The sequence below is a fragment of the Lolium rigidum genome, chromosome 2 (genome assembly GCF_022539505.1).
Source record: "Lolium rigidum isolate FL_2022 chromosome 2, APGP_CSIRO_Lrig_0.1, whole genome shotgun sequence".
In the NCBI taxonomy this organism is placed as follows: domain Eukaryota; kingdom Viridiplantae; phylum Streptophyta; class Magnoliopsida; order Poales; family Poaceae; genus Lolium; species Lolium rigidum.
Genome location: NC_061509.1, coordinates 139,763,757 through 139,784,715, shown reverse-complemented (window position 1 = coordinate 139,784,715; position 20,959 = coordinate 139,763,757). Strand labels below are relative to the sequence as shown.

Genomic DNA, 20,959 nt, shown 5'->3' with positions numbered 1-20,959 from the left:
GGTGATCAAACTCTTCGTGCCAACCTGTGATATTATGTACGAATTTTGCCTTATACCGGAGAGCATTTATAAATCTTTGAAACTTTGGGGAGTTGATGAAGGAGGAGAAGAAATAACTCTCATTGATAACTCTGTTATAATTCCTAAGGGAATAGCCGCAGGTGTGCATACAACCATTATTGGAAGAACAATATCCATTGATTATCTTGTTATTGAATGTGTAGGGACAGGAAAAATCACACTCGGAAGATCCCTGCTAAAACTATTGGGAGCAGTCATAGATGTGGGAGAAGGCATCCTGGATTTCACCTCTATACCGGGGTGAATCATACATTTCCTAAATCAAAGAGAAAGAAAAACAACAAGAAAGGTAAGGGTAAAGCCCAAGGTAAGGATGATGCACCACTCTCCGATAATACTTGATATACACTTTTCGCGCCTAGTCGAAAGGCGTTAAAGAAAAGCGCTTATGGGAGACAACCCATGTTTTTACTACAGTATTTTTGTTTTATATTTGTGTCTTGGAAGTTGTTTACTACTGTAGCAACCTCTCCTTATCTTAGTTTTGAGTTTTGTTGTGCCAAGTAAAGTCTTTGATAGTAAAGTAAGTACTAGATTTGGATTACTACGCAGTTCCAGATTTCTTTGCTGTCACGAATCTGGGTCTACCTCCCTGTAGGTAGCTCAGAAAATTAAGCCAATTTACGTGAATGATTCTCAGATATGTACGCAACTTTCATTCAATTTGGGCATTTTCATTTGAGCAAGTCTGGTTGCCTAATAAAATCCATCTTTACGGACTGTTCTGTTTTGACAGATTCTGCCTTTTATTTCGCATTGCCTCTTTTGCTATGTTGGATGAATTTATTTGATCCATTAATGTCCAGTAGCTTTATGCAATGTCCAGAAGTGTTAAGAATGATTGTGTCACCTCTGAACATGTGAATTTTTATTATGCACTAACCCTCTAATGAGTTGTTTCGAGTTTGGTGTGGAGGAAGTTTTCAAGGATCAAGAGAGGAGTATGATGCAATATGATCAAAGAGAGTGAAAGCTCTAAGCTTGGGGATGCCCCGGTGGTTCACCCCTGCATATTATAAGAAGACTCAAGCGTCTAAGCTTGGGGATGCCCAAGGCATCCCCTTCTTCATCGACAACATTATCGGGTTCCTCCCACGAAACTATATTTTTATTCCGTCACATCTTATGCACTTTGCTTGGAGCGTCGGTTTGTTTTTGTTTTTTGTTTTGTTTGAATAAAATGGATCCTAGCATTCACTTTATGGGAGAGAGACACGCTCCGCTGTAGCATATGGACAAATATGTCCTTAGGCTCTACTCATAGTATTCATGGCGAAGTTTCTTCTTCGTTAAATTGTTATATGGTTGGAATTGGAAAATGCTACATGTAGTAACTCTAAAATGTCTTGGATAATTTGATACTTGGCAATTGTTGTGCTCATGTTTAAGCTCTTGCATCATATACTTTGCACCTATTAATGAAGAAATACTTAGAGCTTGCTAATTTGGTTTGCATATTTGGTTTCTCTAGAGTCTAGATAACATCTAGTATTGAGTTTTGAACAACAAGGAAGACGGTGTGGAGTCTTATAATGTTTACAATATGACTTTTATGTGAGTTTTGCTGCACCGTTCATCCTTGTGTTTGTTTCAAATAACCTTGCTAGCCTAAACCTTGTATCGAGAGGGAATACTTCTCATGCATCCAAAATCCTTGAGCCAACCACTATGCCATTTGTGTCCACCATACCTACATACTACATGGTATTTATCCGCCATTCCAAAGTAAATTGCTTGAGTGCTACCTTTAAGATTCCATCATTCACCTTTGCAATATATAGCTCATGGGACAAATAGCTTAAAAACTATTGTGGTATTGAATATGTACTTATGCACTTTATCTCTTATTAAGTTGCTTGTTGTGCGATAACCATGCTTCTGGGGACGCCATCAACTATTCTTTGTTGAATATCATGTGAGTTGCTATGCATGTCCGTCTTGTCTGAAGTAAGAGAGATCTACCACCTTTATGGTTGGAGCATGCATATTGTTAGAGAAGAACATTGGGCCGCTAACTAAAGCCATGATTCATGGTGGAAGTTTCAGTTTTGGACACACATCCTCAATCTCATATGAGAATAATAATTGTTGCCACATGCTTATGCATTAAAGAGGAGTCCATTATCTGTTGTCCATGTTGTCCCGGTATGGATGTCTAAGTTGAGAATAATCAAAAGCGAGAAATCCAAAATGCGAGCTTTCTCCTTAGACCTTTGTACGAGCGGCATGGAGGTACCCCATTGTGACACTTGGTTAAAACATGTGCATTGCAAAGATCCGGTAGTCCAAGCTAATTAGGACAAGGTGCGGGCACTATTAGTATACTATGCATGAGGCTTGCAACTTGTAAGATATAATTTTCATAACTCATATGCTTTATTACTACCGTTGACAAAATTGTTTCATGTTTTCAAAATAAAAGCTCTAGCACAAATATAGCAATCGATGCTTTCCTCTTTGAAGGACCATTCTTTTACTTTTATGTTGAGTCAGTTCACCTATCTCTCTCCACCTCAAGAAGCAAACACTTGTGTGAACTATGCATTGATTCCTACATATTTGCATATTGCACTTGTTATATTACTCTATGTTGACAATTATCCATGAGATATATATGTTACAAGTTGAAAGCAACCGCTGAAACTTAATCTTCCTTTGTGTTGCTTCAATGCCTTTACTTTGATTTATTGCTTTATGAGTTAACTCTTATGCAAGACTTATTAATACTTGTCTTGAAGTACTATTCATGAAAAGTCTTTGCTTTATGATTCACTTGTTCACTCATGTCATTACCATTGTTTTGATCGCTGCATTCACTACATATGTTTACAAATAGTATGATCAAGGTTATGATGGCATGTCACTTCAGAAATTATCCTTGTTATCGTTTTACACTCGCTCGGGACGAGCGAGAACTAAGCTTGGGGATGCTTGATACGTCTCCGACGTATCGATAATTTCTTATGTTCTATGCCATATTATTGATGATACCTACATGTTTTATGCACACTTTATGTCATATTCGTGCATTTTCCGGAACTAACCTATTAACAAGATGCCGAAGTGCCGATTCTGTTGTTTTCTGCTGTTTTTGGTTTCGAAATCCTAGTAACGAAATATTCTCGGAATTGGACGAAACAAAGATCCAGGGGCCTATTTCGCCACGAACCTTCCAGAAGACCGAAGAGCATACGAAGTGGGGCCACGAGGTGGCCAAACCACATGGCGGTGCGGCCAAGGGGGGCCCGCGCCGCCCTGTGGTGTGGGCCCCTCGTCAGCCCTCCGACTCTGCCCTTCCGCCTACTTAAAGCCTCCGTCGCGAAACCCCTGATGCGAAAAACCACGATACGGAAAACCTTCCTGAGACGCCGCCGCCGCCAATCCCATCTCGGGGGATTCTGGAGATCTCCTCCGGCACCCTGCCGGAGAGGGGATTCATCTCCTGGAGGACTCTACGCCGCCATGGTCGCCTCCGGAGTGATGAGTGAGTAGTTCACCCCTGGACTATGGGTCCATAGCAGTAGCTAGATGGTTGTCTTCTCCTCATTGTGCTTCATTGTTGGATCTTGTGAGCTGCCTAACATGATCAAGATCATCTATCCGTAATACTCTATGTTGTGTTTGTCGGGATCCGATGGATAGAGAATACCATGTTATGTTAATTATCAAGTTATTACATATGTGTTGTTTATGATCTTGCATGCTCTCCGTTATTAGTAGAGGCTCTGGCCAAGTTTTTGCTCTTAACTCCAAGAGGGAGTATTTATGCTCGATAGTGGGTTCATGCCTGCATTGACACCTGGGACAGTGACAGAAAGTTCTAAGGTTGTGTTGTGCTGTTGCCACTAGGGATAAAACATTGGCGCTATGTCCGAGGATGTAGTTGTTGATTACATTACGCACCATACTTAATGCAATTGTCCGTTGCTTAGCAACTTAATACTCGGAAGGGGTTCGGACGATAACCTCGAAGGTGGACTTTTTAGGCATAGATGCAGTTGGATGGCGGTCTATGTACTTTGTCGTAATGCCCAATTAAATCTCACTATACTTATCATGACATGTATGTGCATTGTTATGCCCTCTCTATTTGTCAATTGCCCGATCGTAATTTGTTCACCCAACATGCTTTTATCTTATGGGAGAGACACCTCTAGTGAACTGTGGACCCCGGTCCATTCTTTAATACCGAAATACAAATCTGCTCGCAATACTTGTTTTACTATTTTCTCTCGCAAACAATCATCTTCCACACAATACGGTTAATCCTTTGTTACAGACAAGCCGGTGAGATTGACAACCTCACTCGTTTCGTTGGGGCAAAGTACTTTGGTTGTGTTGTGCATGTTCCACGTTGGCGCCGGAATCCCTGGTGTTGCGCCGCACTACATCCCGACGCCATCAACCTTCAACGTGCTTCTTGGCTCCTCCTGGTTCGATAAACCTTGGTTTCTTTCTGAGGGAAAACTTGCTGCTGTGCGCATCATACCTTCCTCTTGGGGTTGCCCAACGAACGTGTGAAATACACGCCATCGTAAAACCAAGAAATAGTAACAATCTCTGAAATACTTTGAGATGAAAATATCAACTCTCATAATTCTAAACAGAAATGATTGCATAATAAAAAGAGAATTAAAGTAAAAATATAAGATTATGTCCAATTGTTATTTTAATTGAATTCACAAATATGCAAGTAATTCAATATAAAATAAGAATTCAAAATAGAATAGGGAAACAATAGTTAGTATACTAAATCTTAAATGAATTAGCATCATTACAAATATCTGCAAATAGAATTGAATTCAATTATGAGTTAAAATAGAAAATATACAATAGGAGAAATCAAAACAGAGAAAAAAATAAAAGAAATACTCACCTGGCCATGTAGCCCGTGGAGCAGCCCACCACCACAGCCCAGCAGCAGCCCGTGGAGCAACCACCAAAGGCCAAGCCCACCAGAACCAACCCAGCCCAATACCCCTTCGGATAAACACGAAGTGGACGAAGACGCCTTCGTCTCCTTCGTCTCTGCGAGCACGGGAGGGCGCCACGGCGTCGACCAGAGAGCCACGTCTCGGCCGCCATTGCTGACTGCGCGACCACCGACGACCCAAAGATCGTCGTATAAAGCCCTGGCCGAAACCCTAGCTTCCAATTTCTCCTCCTCCCTCGCTTCATTTTCCCCCAAATTGAAACCCTAGCATCTCGGGCCATCCCTCACCGTCGTCGATTGGGGCATCCCCGAGCCACGCCGAGGACGCCATCGGCTCCGCCATGCTCGACTTGCTTCGCTCGCGCGAGGAATCGAGGCGGAGCGACTTAAATCAACCCCGCCGGGCTCCTCTTCTTCGCGCCCGGCCACCGTCTCCGGCCGACGGTGGAGTCGCCGTCCGGCCACCCCGACCTCGCCCGAGCTTTCCCTACGCATTCATGGTGAGCTCCTGCACCTCATGGACTGCTTCGCAACCTCCCCAGCTCTCTGTACCGAGCCATCGTCGTGGACCTGCGAGCTCCTCCGCTCGGCCTTGCCGTCGGGCAAGCGCCGGCGACCAAAAGTGGGCGGCGCCACCACCATTAGAATCCCCGCGTCGCGTAGAGTAGCACGGACATCGGCGCGCAACCGGTCGGTCGCCGGAAACTCGCCGTCGTTGCCAAATTCGCCGGCCACTGTGAGCTCTGGACTTGGTCTCGATTTTGACCAGTCCACGCTCACGTGGCAGTCCACGTGGACCACTGGCCCACTGGTCAGCCTCTGCGTGTAGGTTAGCCTGGGTGTGTTTAGTATTTCCTTTTCATTTTATTTCAATTCAATTACTACTGCAACTTTGAGAATTTATATAAAATTCATATTAACTCGGAAAAATACAAATAAGATATCAAAATGATCCTAAAAATAAAATCTATCCAATAAAAATATAATATGAAATTTTTTAAAAATTCAATTATTCAATACTTGTTAATTAAGCCTTAATTTTAATTCCAAATTTAATTAAAAATTCAATAATTAGTAAAAAAATTCCAAAAGTAAATAAAAAACTAGTAAATAAATAAAGAAAACATTAAGAATAATTTTCTTTATTTGTTATTTTGTTAAAACATTATTAGAGAGATTTAAACCCTAATTAATAATTACCTTAATTATTAATTGTTTAAAAATAATTAAATGCCAAATTCAATATTATTTTTATTCCCAAGTTATTAATAACTTCAACTTTAAATTGAAGTTATTAATCATAGAATTAAATGATTAATAACAAACCCTAAATTCCACATGGAATGATTTTATAACCCTATCATTTCATGTGACTCCTAAAACCCTAAATTAATTAGGAACCCTAGTTCCATTAGCACATGTGAAACCTAAATTGTCCTAAACCTAAAACCCTAGGTTAGAACATGTGATCATGGTACCTACTTCCCAAATCATAGGACCATAGTAGCAACTAAATACTTGTCTTGGTCACATAAAATGTAGAATACCTATCACCAACATACGGGTATTCCATATATTCATCCTCATCAGACCTAACTAATCAAGTGGGGTCAACCAAGTGAAAACCCTAAATCCTATTACCAAAGCCATCATCATTATTTATCCCTATTTAGCATCACACCATTGTGATGAACCCTAATAGCAACCATACCTATTATTTTACATTACATAACCCTGTTCCACTAAACCCTACTAGTATGAGATACTTGTGAACCATCCTATTTAGGAACCCACCATTCTCTACTTAGTGAATCCAATAACAAAACCTAGACAACCTCAAACCTAATTGATATACTTCTTATTACTTAAGAAGTATGTTCTTCGAAAGTTATTCTTTTAAAGAAAATAAGGAATCATCATCAACCCTGCTTATAAGGACCTATAAACCCTAGCCAGCTATCACCAGCAAGATAAACCCACCTTGACAACCACCATGTATAATAAATTGCTTAGGATGCCTAGGCTTATCTTAACCCTACAAGCCCTAGGTGTTGATGAATCCAACTTTGTTGGGATCCATCTAATACCTATTCCAGCAACTACATGCAGCCATAGTCAACCATAGAAAACCACCCACTTAATTACCATACTTGTTCTTTATTAAAGAACATGTTCTTCAAAAGTTATTCTTTTAAAGTATATGATAATTAATCATTAACCATGCCATATAGTACTAAACTGACCCCTGTTCTTTACTTGTTAATATTATGCCAATTATCATTCTTTGTGTGCTCAATTGATTATTATGCTCTATTAACTACCTCGTTGATAATACCAAGTAATCACACCTGAATAAGAACCTTGTATGTGAATCACTCTAAAAGTGAAACACACCCTGAACCAATCATTACAACTCACTGATCCCAAATCATCGGGGTTAGGTCACGCTTAGAGCGATTGCATCTCATTCTTATGCATTATTGCATCCTTGCCAATCTTCTAAACATCGTCCTTACCGGACGATGATGTTATTTCAGAATTTGGAGTTATTGCGTATCGAAGACCTTGCCTGCATAATCATGCAGTCAAGAAAGGCAAGTTCATCACTTGCTCATGTCATTTGAGTATTTCTATCAAATTACTTGCAAAGTATTATGGTTATCACTATTGCATAAAAACCAAAACCACTACTTTCATAACTATGAATATGACTATGTGGTGGGCAATGGAACCATGGATTGTGTTGATATGGTGGAGGTTCCATTGCAAGGGTTAATATCCATTTAGGATTAAACAACAAATGTCGCCGAGTGATTCTTGTGCCGTAATACCCGTGTTAACCATAAGATCCGGAGTGGGACGGAGTAGTCAAAAGTGTTTCCACCTCTCGTACATCAACGGATGCGCTTACCGTAGACACTTGACCCAGGTTGGGCAAGCGGTGGGTGGGGATCCCATTCTAATTCCCCACGGTAAGTGGTCTATGATGGGTTGCGACTACCGGCGAAGGAGTTTGGTTAACGAGTCCCAAACCGTTGTCGTGGTCGGGGTCCATCCTTAATTGGTGTAAGAGGACCGACGAGGACCCAGGGTCGGGGTATGCAACAAAGGGTGGGTGTGCGAGGTAGCGGAGGAACATGATTGGCTAGACCTTATACCGGGCCTCACACCATAGGAAGTGTGGACGGGAAGATCACCCGGTTGGCACCAAGGTTAATATCTGTTATGGGTAAAGCAACACACCTCTGCAGAGTGTAAAGAACCGTGACTCCGTCACTCCCTGTTCCGGGATATGGAACTGCGAACGCGGCCGGAAAGGAGCTCCATGAAGTTCTAGTAAACCGGTGAAGGCCGACTGGACATAGTTCTTCCGAATAAAAGCAACCTCTTGAAGAAATGATTATGAAAACCTGCATTGGTATTAGACTTTCCGGTCTAATGCTGTAGCTAGTGCATTAAACACCTCTTTCCTATAATGAACTTGTTGAGTACGCTCGTACTCATCCCACTCTTAAATCCCCGCTTAGGTATGGAGGCATCGAAGGAGGATCTACAAGTGCAACTCAAAGGCCGAGGAGTCAACAACTACTTCAAGAGACAGGACCCCGTCGATGGAGTCAGATATCACATCCAACGAGGAGAAAAACATAGTTTAGCCATAGAAGGGAACTAGCTTCCTAAACCTAGCTCCTATTTAGCTAGAATCTATTCATAGCCCTATAGCTAGTCAAATACTCTACAAATAGAGTTCGTGATAGAATTAGACAACGAGTCGTTCTTCCGGAGTTCATTTGCAGATTTACCTCATTGTAAAGTAGGAGGCTGTGCTAATCTTATGTAATAGAGTCAATGCTGTAATTCTATAGACATGCCTTGGACCCGCATATGTTTCTGTTGTACCACTCTGAGCGATATAATACTAGTGGAACGGTGTTTCATTGGTGTTATATCAGACTTGCATACTACACCATGCAGTGGTATGCCGGGTCACCACATCACGAGGGGCCCACACAACAGGCCGGCGTGGCCAGAGCTTGGGCCGCGCCGCCCTGGCGTGTGGCCACCTCGTGGCCCCACTTCGTTACTTCTCCGGTCTTCTGGAAGCTTCGTGGAAAAATAGGACCCTGGACGTTGATTTCGTCCAATTCCGAGAATATTTCCTTACTAGGATTTCTGAAACCAAAAACAGCAGAAAATCGCAGAATCGGCTCTTCGGCATCTCGTCAATAGGTTAGTGCCGGAAAATGCATAATAATGACATATAATGTGTATAAAACATGTGAGTATCATCATAAAAGTAGCATGGAACATAAGAAATTATAGATACGTTTGAGACGTATCGTCGTACTCGACGACGACGATGAGGAGTAGGCGCAGACGTTAGTTTTTATATTTTTCTATTTTCCTTTCTTCACTATGTAAATTATATTTTTATGTTCAAAAATGGCAAAACCCAAAAAAAAAAATGCGTCGTGCCGCTAGGTACCCCAGACGCAAACGGACGCGCGATCGATTTTGACCATTTGGGCCGACGTAAAACGGACACGCGTGAATATTTTGGGTGTCCGAAATACGTCGCCTCGTTACGCCATCGAGTGCATGCAGATAAAAATCTCTTTGTCAGGTCCAGGTTCCATTTCGCTCCACAACTAAGCAGCCAATAGGGCGATCTTTGAGCTGCTTAATGAGAAATATAGATGTAACACTACAACGGTCCAGGTTCCATTTCGCTCCACAACTAAGCAGCCAATAGGGAGATCTTTGAGCTGCTTAATGAGAAGTATAGATGTAGCACTACAACACTCGAGACATTAATGCTCTCCATGCATAACAAAGAACCTTGTCAAGTCCGTGAAAGCAGCATGCAGCTGGTCGGCAGCTAGGTGACCGATCGGGCTGCTGCTAACCGATCGTTCTACTGCTAGCCGAATTCTGACACGGCGCAGAGGAACTGCTCGGCCGACAGCCTAAATGGCTTCTGGCAGGCCCATCGGTCGACTAGAAACCGGCCGAGTCACATATCTGGAAATGATTCAAAACGCGTGATATTTCTAGAAATTATAAAATAATTCATATTATTTTAAAAAAATTGCCCTAATAATGCCTTCCATTCCGAGCGAAGCATCCCCTTCATCCCAGTTTCTATTGCGTAGCACAATGGTGGGTGGGCATCCTCTTTGGTTTGTTGCCGGTATTCGGATAAGATGTGCGTTTCATATGTCAAGCTGCGTTTGGGGATTAGGTTGACGCAGTAACTAAATCAGCTCGTCTTAATTATGTGTGGAAAATATCTATTTTTTTTTTAATTTTCTTCCTAAGCTGGCTGCAGATGTGCCTCAGATGCTGCGGGAGATCTCAGCGACATGCTCTGGATGGCGGTGTTGGTCTCCTCGAGGACTTGGTCTAGCATCCTCAGGTCGGGCATCGCGTTGAAGGAGCCTAGGATCACCGCTTGCTTCGGTACTGCCAGCTCGTCCTGCATTCGGCGAACTCAAAGTCGTCAGAGTCAATGTCTGAAGCGAAGGCATCCTGCTCGGCTCATGCTTAGGCTGCAGCGGCATGCCTTTGACTGCTGCGCTATCTATAGCAGCGTGCGGCCGTTTCAGCCCAGCATGGAGTAGGCGGTGGCGAGCTGGCGCACCATTGTGGCGCGTGTGGAGTCGATTCGTTTGAGACGAGTGTGAAGTCAGAGGTGAGCCAAAAGATGATAAATAGGGGGAGCGACGATGTGCGCATTTACGACGGCGGTATCCGAGGAGTCTCCGCATGGGGAACTGACGCTTCCATTAAAGACGTTGACCTATCTCCGGCACTATCTGAGGCGCCTCATTAAAGAGGAAACCGAAGGTTGTGTTGTTGTCGTGCCGATCCCACTAGCAACATTTGATGTGGCGTGAGGCACCGACACGCCCTTCCAATACTCTGCGTGTAGGGCCGGCACGGGTTTGCCGGTGTTTGATTTGGGCTTCAAATCCAGACGACACATTGTTAGGGTGCAGGAGTGAGCCTAAAATATGGCAGGCAACCCAATAAGACTATTGGGGGAGGGGGTGCAGTGGCGGAGCCAGGATTTACATATTGGGTATGAAAGTTATACGATTTTTTCTAGCACAACAATTTAAGATATGGAAGTTCGGAATAACAAAAACAATTGCAAATCCATCGTGGTAGTGACAACATCTCTAATAATTGAATTGCTTTGTAACCACAAAGAGAATAGATATTATTTAGCTCTAAGATTTCCCTTATTAAAGTTAGAAATGATGGCATCGTGCTTCACTTGCAAGATAATTGATGCTCAAGAAAACTAACCAAGCAGATTACATTATTCTTCACATATTTCATCCTCTAATCTCAATAGGGAAAAATTGAAAACCAAAATTATGACTGAAGCACTCACTTCTAATAGTCTTACCAAAACTCTGAACTGTGGCTTGTGGGAGTGGGATTGTTGGTGTGCAATGATGCAGCTACGGAACTAGGTCTGGATATGCCACCCCGAGCCCGGTCGGTGACTGGAGAATTTTGAACTCGCGCATGGAGGTCGGAGCTCGGTTGTGTCGCGCCTGCGCGGCTTGTGGGTGCTCTGTGGCGAGGGATTCCGATGGCGGCAACACAGCGATGGGCCGAGGAGCGGTGAAAGGGTCGGATTATGGTTGTTCTCGCGGGGTCCTCGCCACTGACCTGGTCGGTAGGTGCGGGACGTTCCACACCCTCTGTGCGAGGCTGAGTGGGCCCAACAGGTGACAATGGTTTTTTTCTCTCGCTTCTTTTCTGTATTTTTTGAAATATCTATTTTCCAGGAAAAAATATTTTTTTAAAAAAATCTGAACAGTTCAAAACGTTTTAATTTTTTTAAATTTGAACAAAAATGAAAATATCTGAATAATTTTAAAATTTTAACATTGTTAAAATTTGAACAGATTTCAAAAATGATTTTTTAAAAGATTTGATCAAATTTTAAATTTGAACACTTCCAAGTTTGAACATTATTGAAATATGAACATTTTTTGAATTTGAACATTTTCATGTTTGAACTTTTTTCATATATTTTCCAAATTTGAACAATTTTCCAATTTAATTTTTTTTGAGTTTGAACATTTTTAAAATTCTAATATTATTCAAATCGTAAAATAAACAAAAAAATAATCAGAAACAGAAAAATAAATAGAAAACAGAAACGAAAAACGAAAAAAAAAGGTAAAAAAAGACCTACCTGGGCCATGCTCACAGCCGCGCGGGAATGTGCGGTGCCTACTAGATGCCGACCTGGTCAGTGTATAGGCTTTACCGTTCTCACCGGCAGGAGGTTGTGGCGTGGTCTGTTTGGACTGGTAACCAGTACTAGCCTAGCCCAAATTGAAGAAATGTGGTCCCGTAGAAGCCCACGCTAGTATTTCGGCCCGCAGTGGTACAACACACAATATACTTGAGCCTTTTTTTTCCTTCAACTTTTTGTCTAGATGCTGTGACACGCACATTATCTCACAAGAGAGAGTGACAGACACAACTTTTTTTCTCTATTTTGTATTTGCGCTTCATCTCAAATGTCTTGTTTATTTTCGATATGATGTTTGATAGGTCTTCCGACGAGGGGACATAATAGAAAAAAATATTAGTTGTAACATCACTTATAACTAAAAAAAGACATTTAAAATAGCATTTGTAGTAAAAAATCAGTTGCAAGCTTAGTTGTAACTGACAAAACTTAGTTGCAACTAAAAACTAAAAAAAAAACTCAGTTGCAACCTTATTTGGAACTAGAAAAATATTTTAATTGTAATCCACTTGGAATAGAAAAAATCTCAGTTACAACTTCATTTGCAATTAAAAAAAGACTTATCCTCATTTTCCCTTACAACTGACTCTGTTGCAACAGAAAAAATTCAATTGCAACCCCATTTGGAACTAACAAAACTCAGTTCCAATTCCACTTCCAACCATAGAAAAAATTTTAGGACATGTACAATGGTTGATAAGACCGTTTTATCTTAATATCGTCATGTAATTTAGATACAGCGACAAAACATGATGTAAAATGGTTTATTTTTTGGTCTTATCTTCAGTAATCAAAAATCCTAAATATGTGGTGAGAAATATTGTGTTACGAGATCATCTCTTAGTTAAGAGAAGACAAATCATTTTTCAACATTCTCTCTCCTCGACCTCAACATTTATCTTACGTGGCGCTGCTAAGATATCACCATTGTACATGTCCTTAGTTGCAACCGCTCACACTGGGCATTCGGGTTTATCCGAAAATTCAAGTCGGGTAACTTGGGTAATATAAAATTCGGGTATCTAAAAAAGAAAAAAAAATGACTAATATTTTTGTGGCGGTGGTTGGCCAGGCCTAGGAGAGCGTTTCTCCGAGGCGCGGCGTCTAGGTTTCAAGTCGGGGAGGTAGGCTGGGGCCTAAGAAGCCCGACGGCTAGGGTACGATGACGACCGAGAGACCCCCATGGTGGAAGGTGGATTCATGACCGGTGGTGAGCTATGTGCTGTGGCGGCTTGGATTGGGAGCCTATAGGAGAGGTCGGGTGAGTTCCATGAACGAGATGAGGCGACGAGGGCGTAGGTTTTGACGAGGTCATGGGGGATGGAGAATATTGGGATGGGCCTGCGCTGGACTAGGTTCGGGCCGTGGGGTATTGACATATTTCTAGGCTTGGCACTATGATAGGAAAGATTATTTCTCGGTAAGGTATGCATATCGCATGCAAGTGGAAATCCGGGAGAGAAGGATGGTGTGGCTTGAGGAGTGATACGTCTCCGACGTATCGATAATTTCTTATGTTCCATGCCACATTATTGATGATATCTACATGTTTTATGCATACTTTATGTCATATTTATGCGTTTTCCGGAACTAACCTATTGACGAGATGCCGAAGGGCCGATTCTGTTGTTTTCGCTGTTTTTGGTTTCGAAATCCTAGTAAGGAAATATTCTCGGAATCGGACGAAATCAACGCCCAGCATCTTAGGATCACGCGAAGCTTCCGAACACCCGAGAGAGGCCAGAGGGGGGCCACAGGCCCACCAGACACTACCCTGGCGCTGCCAAGGGGGGGCCCGCGCCCCCCTGTTGTGTCGTCGCCTCGTTGACCTTCTGACGCCGCCTCTTCGCCTATATAAAGGTCCCTGACCTAAAACGTCGATACGGAAAAGCCACGGTACGAGAAACCTTCCAGAGCCGCCGCCATCGCGAAGCCAAGATCCGGGGGACAGGAGTCTCTCGTTCCGGCACGCCGCCGGGACGGGGAAGTGCCCCCGAAGGCTCCTCCATCGACACCACCGCCATCTTCATCAACGCTCGCTGTCTCCCATGAGGAGGGAGTAGTTCTCCATCGAGGCTAAGGGGCTGTACCGGTAGCTATGTGGTTCATCTCTCTCCTATGTACTTCAATACAATAATCTCATGAGTTGCCTTACATGATTGAGATTCATATGATGATGCTTGTAATCTAGATGTCATTATGCTAGTCAAGTGGGTTTTACTTATGTGATCTCCGGAGACTCCTTGTCCCACGTGTGTAAAGGTGACAAGTGTGTGCACCGTGTGGGTCTCTTAGGCTATATTTCACAGAATACTTATTCACTGTTATGAATGGCATAGTGAAGTGCTTATTTATATCCCTTTATGATTGCAATGTGTTTTGTATCACAATTTATCCGTGTGCTACTCTAGTGATGTTATTAAAGTAGTTTATTCCTCCCGCACGGTGTAATGGTGACAAGTGTGTGCATCGTGTAGTACTTGGCGTAGGCTATGATTGTGATCTCTTGTAGATTATGAAGTTAACTATTGCTATGATGGTATTGATGTGATCTATGCCTCCTTTCGTAGCGTGAAGGTGACAGTGTGCATGCTATGTTAGTACTTGGTTTGGTTATGTTGATATGTCGTGCACTCTAAGGTTATTTAAACATGAACATCGAATATTGTGGAGCTTGTTAACTCCGGCATTGAGGGTTCGTGTAATCCTACACAGTTAGTGGTGTTCATCATCCAACAAGAGAGTGTAGAGTCTAGCATCTATCTATTTATTCTGTTATGTGATCAATGTTGAGAGTGTCCACTAGTGAAAGTATGATCCCTAGGCCTTGTTCCTAAATATCGCTACCGCTGCTTGTTTACTCGTTTCTATCGCATCCGTGCTTCCTGCAATATTACCACCATCAACCACACGCCGGCAAGCACTTTTATGGCGCCGTTACTACTGCTCATATATATTCATACCACCTCGTATTTCACTATCTCTTCGCCGAACTAGTGCACCTATTAGGTGTGTTGGGGACACAAGAGACTTCTTGCTTTGTGGTTGCGGGGTTGCATGAGAGGGATATCTTTGACCTCTTCCTCCCTGAGTTCGATAAACCTTGGGTGATCCACTTAAGGGAAACTTGCTGCTGTTCTACAAACTTCTGCTCTTGGAGGCCCAACTCTGTCTACAAGAATAGAAGCACCCGTAGACATCAAGGAGTACGCTGGAAAATCTAACAGAAAAGGGGAGGAGAAATACTGTAGTTCAATATGGCAAGTGCAATACCCTCAAAATTGAAACACTTCATGTGGAGGCGTCCTAAGCTGTCCCTACCTTCGGCAAATGTGCCCTCTGCGGAACACCTGATTCGTGGAGACACGCGTTGATGGAGTGCAATATGGCGAGGAATGGTTGGGCTCTACTGCCGTAAGGGTTGGTCGAGGTTCTAATCAATATCCAAGAACCAGATGACAAGAGCTGGTTATCAGTTGTGATAGAATTGTTACCGCACGTGGAACTAACATTGACAGTGGTAATGCTTTGGTCCATCTGGCATGCGAGAAGGAAAGCGTTGGATGAGGAGGTGTTCCAGAGCCCATTATCTACCTTTAGCTTCATCAACAGGTTCATTAGCGATCTGGAACTGATTAAACCCTCAGAGCGAAGTAGAACAGCAGTAGCATCTCCGGTACCTTGGTGCCTGGCCCCACCAATAGGGGTGGCCAAATTCAACATTGGCGCGGCGATCTCGAAGAATGGAGGACCAACAGCGATTGATGCGGTTGCCCGAGATGAAGTGGGAGTATTCCTCGGCTCTTCAGTTGATGATCTTCCAGGGAATGTCTGACCCGGAAACAATGGAGGCAACGGCGTGCAGGGAAGGGATGGCACTCACCAGCGACCTGAACTTACAGCGCATCAAGCTTGCCAGTGACTGTGCCAATGCTATTCGACGAATCCAAAGTGGTGATGTCCTAGGACATTATGGCCAGATTGTTCGGGAGTGAGAGCAACGGTCTCGAGTTTTCAGACTTTTGATTTTGCTCATGAGAACCGCCGGCTCAAATATTGATGCTTGCAATTTAGCTAGAGGCTCCTTGTACTCTAGTGTAGGGCGGCATGTTCGGGTCCAAAGCCCACCTGATGGTGTTGATGTAAACATTGTTACTTGATTAATAAAGGTGGGAACCCTCAAAAAAAAAGAACTGGCCCAGTAGTCGGTGCAAGACAACGTTAAACAAAAATCAACAACACGAATCTTCACGTAAGATCTAATGGAATTAAAGCTGACTTGGTTCTCAGCTAAGAACTAAATAAAACCCGTTAGATGCAAGATCTAATGGATCATATTGCTGCAATGGCAGTCAACTATATCATGCAATATTTCAAACAGATTTCTAATATGACTCTTTTAACTAATAGTAACTCAGGTATAACACATCAGTGTAATGTTATTAGCTTGCAGGAGCAGCGGTAAGCCCAAATTAGGACACACAGGTAGTGATCCGAGGAAGTTTTGGTTTCATCGATCTCCTTTCCCCAAATATGATAGCAACCTTTTGTTAAAAAAAATCAACACTTCGAAATACTCACTTTTTAATTGACGCGCATACCATCTACACATTCACACGATTCTTCACAACTTAATGTCAATTTAATCAGATCGGGGTAGTATGTTTCTAATGAAACTTGATGAGCACACATTTTTTCGAAATGAAAGCTTAGCCCCAGCCTTTGAGTGGTGCACACGGCTCTACTTTTGTTGCATAGTTTTAAGAACTATCAAACTTAATGAGCGCACATATATAACGGTTTTGCTATGTCTCGGTCAACTAAGATTTGCTTAAGGCCAAGTCACTTAAAAAATATTTGAGTTGCACTTTTCTGTTAAAAAATGCAATTGCATTTTTTTGCCGGAAATGTGTAACTGGATGACTTGCTTTTTTCTTTAAACTGCAGTTGCATTTTTCTGAGCCGACTGAGACTTAAGAAAATCTCAGCCAACTGAGACATAGACACACCCCATATATAATGGAGATGTACAAGTAAAAGAACTTATCAAAAAAAAATTGACACTTTAAAATATGGTTTTTTTTGTAGATAGAGCATATGCACCTGTGAGCCGAATCGAAATTCCGTTTAGGATATCAAATTCGAATGAAAAAATCCGTGCACATACGATTTTTTTTCCTTTCAGAATCTGGAATATAACTTGCCCATAACATTGCGAAATCTCAGCTGCTACTACACCGTCACATCTTACTGGATACATTTGTCAAAACGTTGCATGAAGGAAAAAAAACTGCAGCTCGACGTACAATGCTACAACACCTAAGCTCAGAAGACCGGACGAATTAATAACGACATAACAATCCTTTGCTGCTTATGGCATTGCACTACCTAGCTGAGTACTACATACATGTGGAATATGATCCTCCATCCAATCCAAGCCGTGGCTGCGCGCGGTGGCCTATTGCGCGGCCGCGAGCATCTGCTGCGCCGCCTCCGCCTCCGCGTGTATGAAGCAGAGGACATGGTGCACCGCCGCGGCGATGTCGTCCGCCGTCGTCAGGCCGCACCCCTCCTCCACCTGCAGCGGCACAGGTTTAGTCAAACTGTTGAAAAAGGCACCTCATGTGCCAACGCCATGGCCGGTCAGGGAATCGGGGAACCTGCTGCTAGGCAGAAAACTACTCGAGCGTAGAGTAGATTCCACAGGCGAACAGTGGCGCGCAGCGCCATGGCTAGAATAGCACGAGGGAGCAGCACCACGGTCGTAAACTGTAGTACTAGCTAGAAATGCTAGACATCCTTTTTCTGCCCATTTTATCTATGCCAATATGAAGATGAGTCGAGGAAAAGAGATTCTCCCTGGCAGCGCCGAGACTGACAAATCTAGGAGGCCATGCTTTTTCATGAAGTGTCACACACTACCTGCAACAACAACAGTGTCGCACTAGTGCTAGGGTAATGCACGGGGCCTAGGAGACATGACACCAAAGCCGCATCACACCGAAGCTGGGCTTTTTCGCGATACTGGGAAATCCGGTCAAAAGTAAGCAACGCCACCACTCTGTTCTACTGACCCGTAGCGAGGGGGAGCAAGAAATGACACAGGTGTAGTCAAGTTCATCGGATTCTGATGGGATTTCTGAAAAATCCTGATGCGTCTCGATCAATAGTGCGAGCACTTGATCGAGCTCGGCTGGCCTCGATGTGAGGTCAATCCATCCAAAGGGGGTGCACTGATGAAGGCAGGGGAATATCTGACATGTTTTTCTTTTTGAGATGCCAAAATCAAACTCAGGACTAGCGTTGCTAACGAAACAATTAATCAGATGTGTGTGTGTTTCAAATACTGTGCAGTGCAGAATGAGCTACTGTAGTAATGATTCCTAAATCATGGGTGCGGACACACACAATCTTCCCGATCGGCGTCGCTCGATCCGAGAGCCTAACGTGCGCGCTATACTAGTTCTAGCAGTGCATTGGGAAGCGTGCACGGACAGAGTATTACTGACTAAAGTGTGGCGCTTTTTGGGGCTAAACAAAGATGAATTCAGCAAGTACGTACTCCTACGTACCTTGATGCTGAGGGAGTAGAGGACGAGGGAGCCGAGCGCGGTGACGTTGAGGTGCAGCACGGTGAGCCGGAGCGCCTGCAGCTCGGCGACCATCCGGAACAGCTGGCCCGGCCGCCGCGGCGCCATGACGCGGACGCTGGCGTGCGTCTCGACGAGGCTCACCTCGATGTCGGCCACGCCGGCGCGGCTCTCCTCCGCCGAGAGCGTGGCCGCCGAGTCTCGCGGGGAGTGGCACCACACGTACTGCGGGTACGTGAAGAACCCCGCGAACGGGGCGGCGGAGTCGGGCGTGTCGGACTCCGTGACGCCGCTGCTGCAGTTGCTCGTGGACTCCACGGCGCAGGGTGCGGCCGCGGCCGTGGCCGTCGGCATCGGCGACTTGCGCTGCTGCTGGTGATCGGAGAGCCTGCGCTTCTGCGCTTCTAGGGACTGCAGCTGCTGCTCCAGCTCCTTGACGAAATCGATCGCCCCTCCGACGATCGAGGCTTGGTCGCCCTACAAGAGGAGGAAAACGAGCAATAACTCTGTCAGAGAAACAGTGTGCTAACTACTCATGGAACAATCAGTGGCTTAGCAGCATCTGCAAGAACTAGAGGAGAGCGCGAGTTAATGAGTTGGGAGGGAGACACATTAATGGCGTCCCGGAGTGCGACCAAGAATGGATGCTTCTCCTGAACAAAGGAAGGCACTGGGCATGGGGAAAAGAGAGCTCAATAGTGACGGTGGGTCTCTTTCGGCCCAAGAAAACATTCTTCGCAACTTGCTCCGGCATCCCTTCCTTCTTCTTCTTTGATGACGAATCAAAACGAAAACAAGAACGAGAGAGACGTACGCACGTACCCTCTGGACGTAGGACTCGGGCATGAGGGAGCGGAGCTGGACGAGGTACTCGTTCATCTGGCGCCGGCGGTTGCGCTCGACGGCGATGTGCGTCATCCGCTGGCACTCGGCCTCCTCCCTCGACTTGCAGCTCCTCGCCCGCCGCCGCCGCTTCCTCCTGGGCGGCGCAGCCGACGACGCCTCTCCGGCCGGCGCCTCCTGCGGCGCGGGAGCCGGAGGACCGACAATGCCGGCGGCGCCGTCGTAGAAACCCGCGGCATTGTCGAAGAAGAACCCCGTGGCCGAGGCGGCGTTGAAGGTGTCGTAGACGAGCGCTGCCGCATTGTCGACGACGACGCTTGGGGCGCACAGCGAGTCCACTAGCGCTGCCATGCTCGAAGGACGGACGGACGGACGGATGGCTGACTCGCTCGCTCGCGCGCGCTCTTGGGTGGCCGCTTCCCGGTGTCGCGATGCTTTTGGAGACGAACGGGCCAAGTCGCGCGCCACCACCACCGCTCTCTTATTACTATCTCGCTCCTTTGCTGCTGCTGCTGACCTTGGGAGCTAGGGGTACAGCGTAGCAGTGATTCTGAGGATCTCTGAGCTGAGCTGAGCTGCTCGCGTTGGTGGGATGCGTATGGTTCTTTCTCTCCGGTGGGGCGGACGGGCTGCTGGACCTCTGCACTGTGGTATATGGGGGAAAAGATAAGGTTTGGTTTCGGCGGGCACGCCAGTCTGCGTTGGCTTCGCTCGCGTACGCGTACCCAACGCCAACAGTGGAAGGATGCAGTCTTGGGCAGTGCGGTGCCACAGCTCTCGCTCTCTCGGCGCTGCTCCCAGTGTAGTAGGCATCAAATGATCAAAAGGCTGACCTCTTTTGTATCATCTGCCCTGTGTTTTTTGTGCAGTGTGGCTGGGCGAGTAGTCAGAATGATTCACGACTTAATCGATTGGAGCGGCAATTGCAACAGTAATCCAGTATTTGCTATGCACTATTGGTATCTGATCGACTTCGATTCGAACTCATCATACCAAACCAGTACGTCGAGACAAGAATCAAAGTAAACATCATATCCAGGACGCTCGGCGGATCGATTAATTGGAGCGTAATTGCAACAATAGTCCAGCATTAGCGGTGTTTTGGTGTCTAATCAACTCAAACTGATACGATCAAGGCGGACCGGGAGTTCATGATCTAGAGGTCAAGAACTCAACTCTGCTAAGTAAATGGGTTTTAAGCTTCTTACTGAGGATTGGATTTGGCAAACTATT

The 20,959-nt window shown here is 44.6% G+C and overlaps 1 protein-coding gene across 1 annotated transcript; it reads right to left on the bottom strand.

The window, feature by feature from the left end:
* Positions 1-17,751: 17,751 nt before the first annotated feature.
* Positions 17,752-20,077, bottom strand: LOC124690168 (transcription factor bHLH94-like). Its single transcript, XM_047223594.1, has 3 exons — positions 19,706-20,077; positions 18,866-19,360; positions 17,752-17,871 (listed from the first exon to the last, which is right to left on the bottom strand). Exons 1-3 carry the CDS (start codon positions 20,075-20,077, stop codon positions 17,752-17,754), a joined length of 987 nt encoding a protein of 328 aa, XP_047079550.1.
* Between the last annotated feature and the right edge of the window lie 882 nt (positions 20,078-20,959).

Coding starts and splice junctions, on each gene's coding strand:
- LOC124690168 (XM_047223594.1), bottom strand. CDS start 20,077: ATGGCAGCGCTAGTGGACTCGCTGTGCGCCCCAAGCGTCGTCGTCGAC. Junction 19,361..19,705: donor CCGAGTCCTACGTCCAGAGG/GTACGTGCGTAC, acceptor CTCCTCTTGTAG/GGCGACCAAGCCTCGATCGT. Junction 17,872..18,865: donor TCTACTCCCTCAGCATCAAG/GTACGTAGGAGT, acceptor GTGCCGCTGCAG/GTGGAGGAGGGGTGCGGCCT.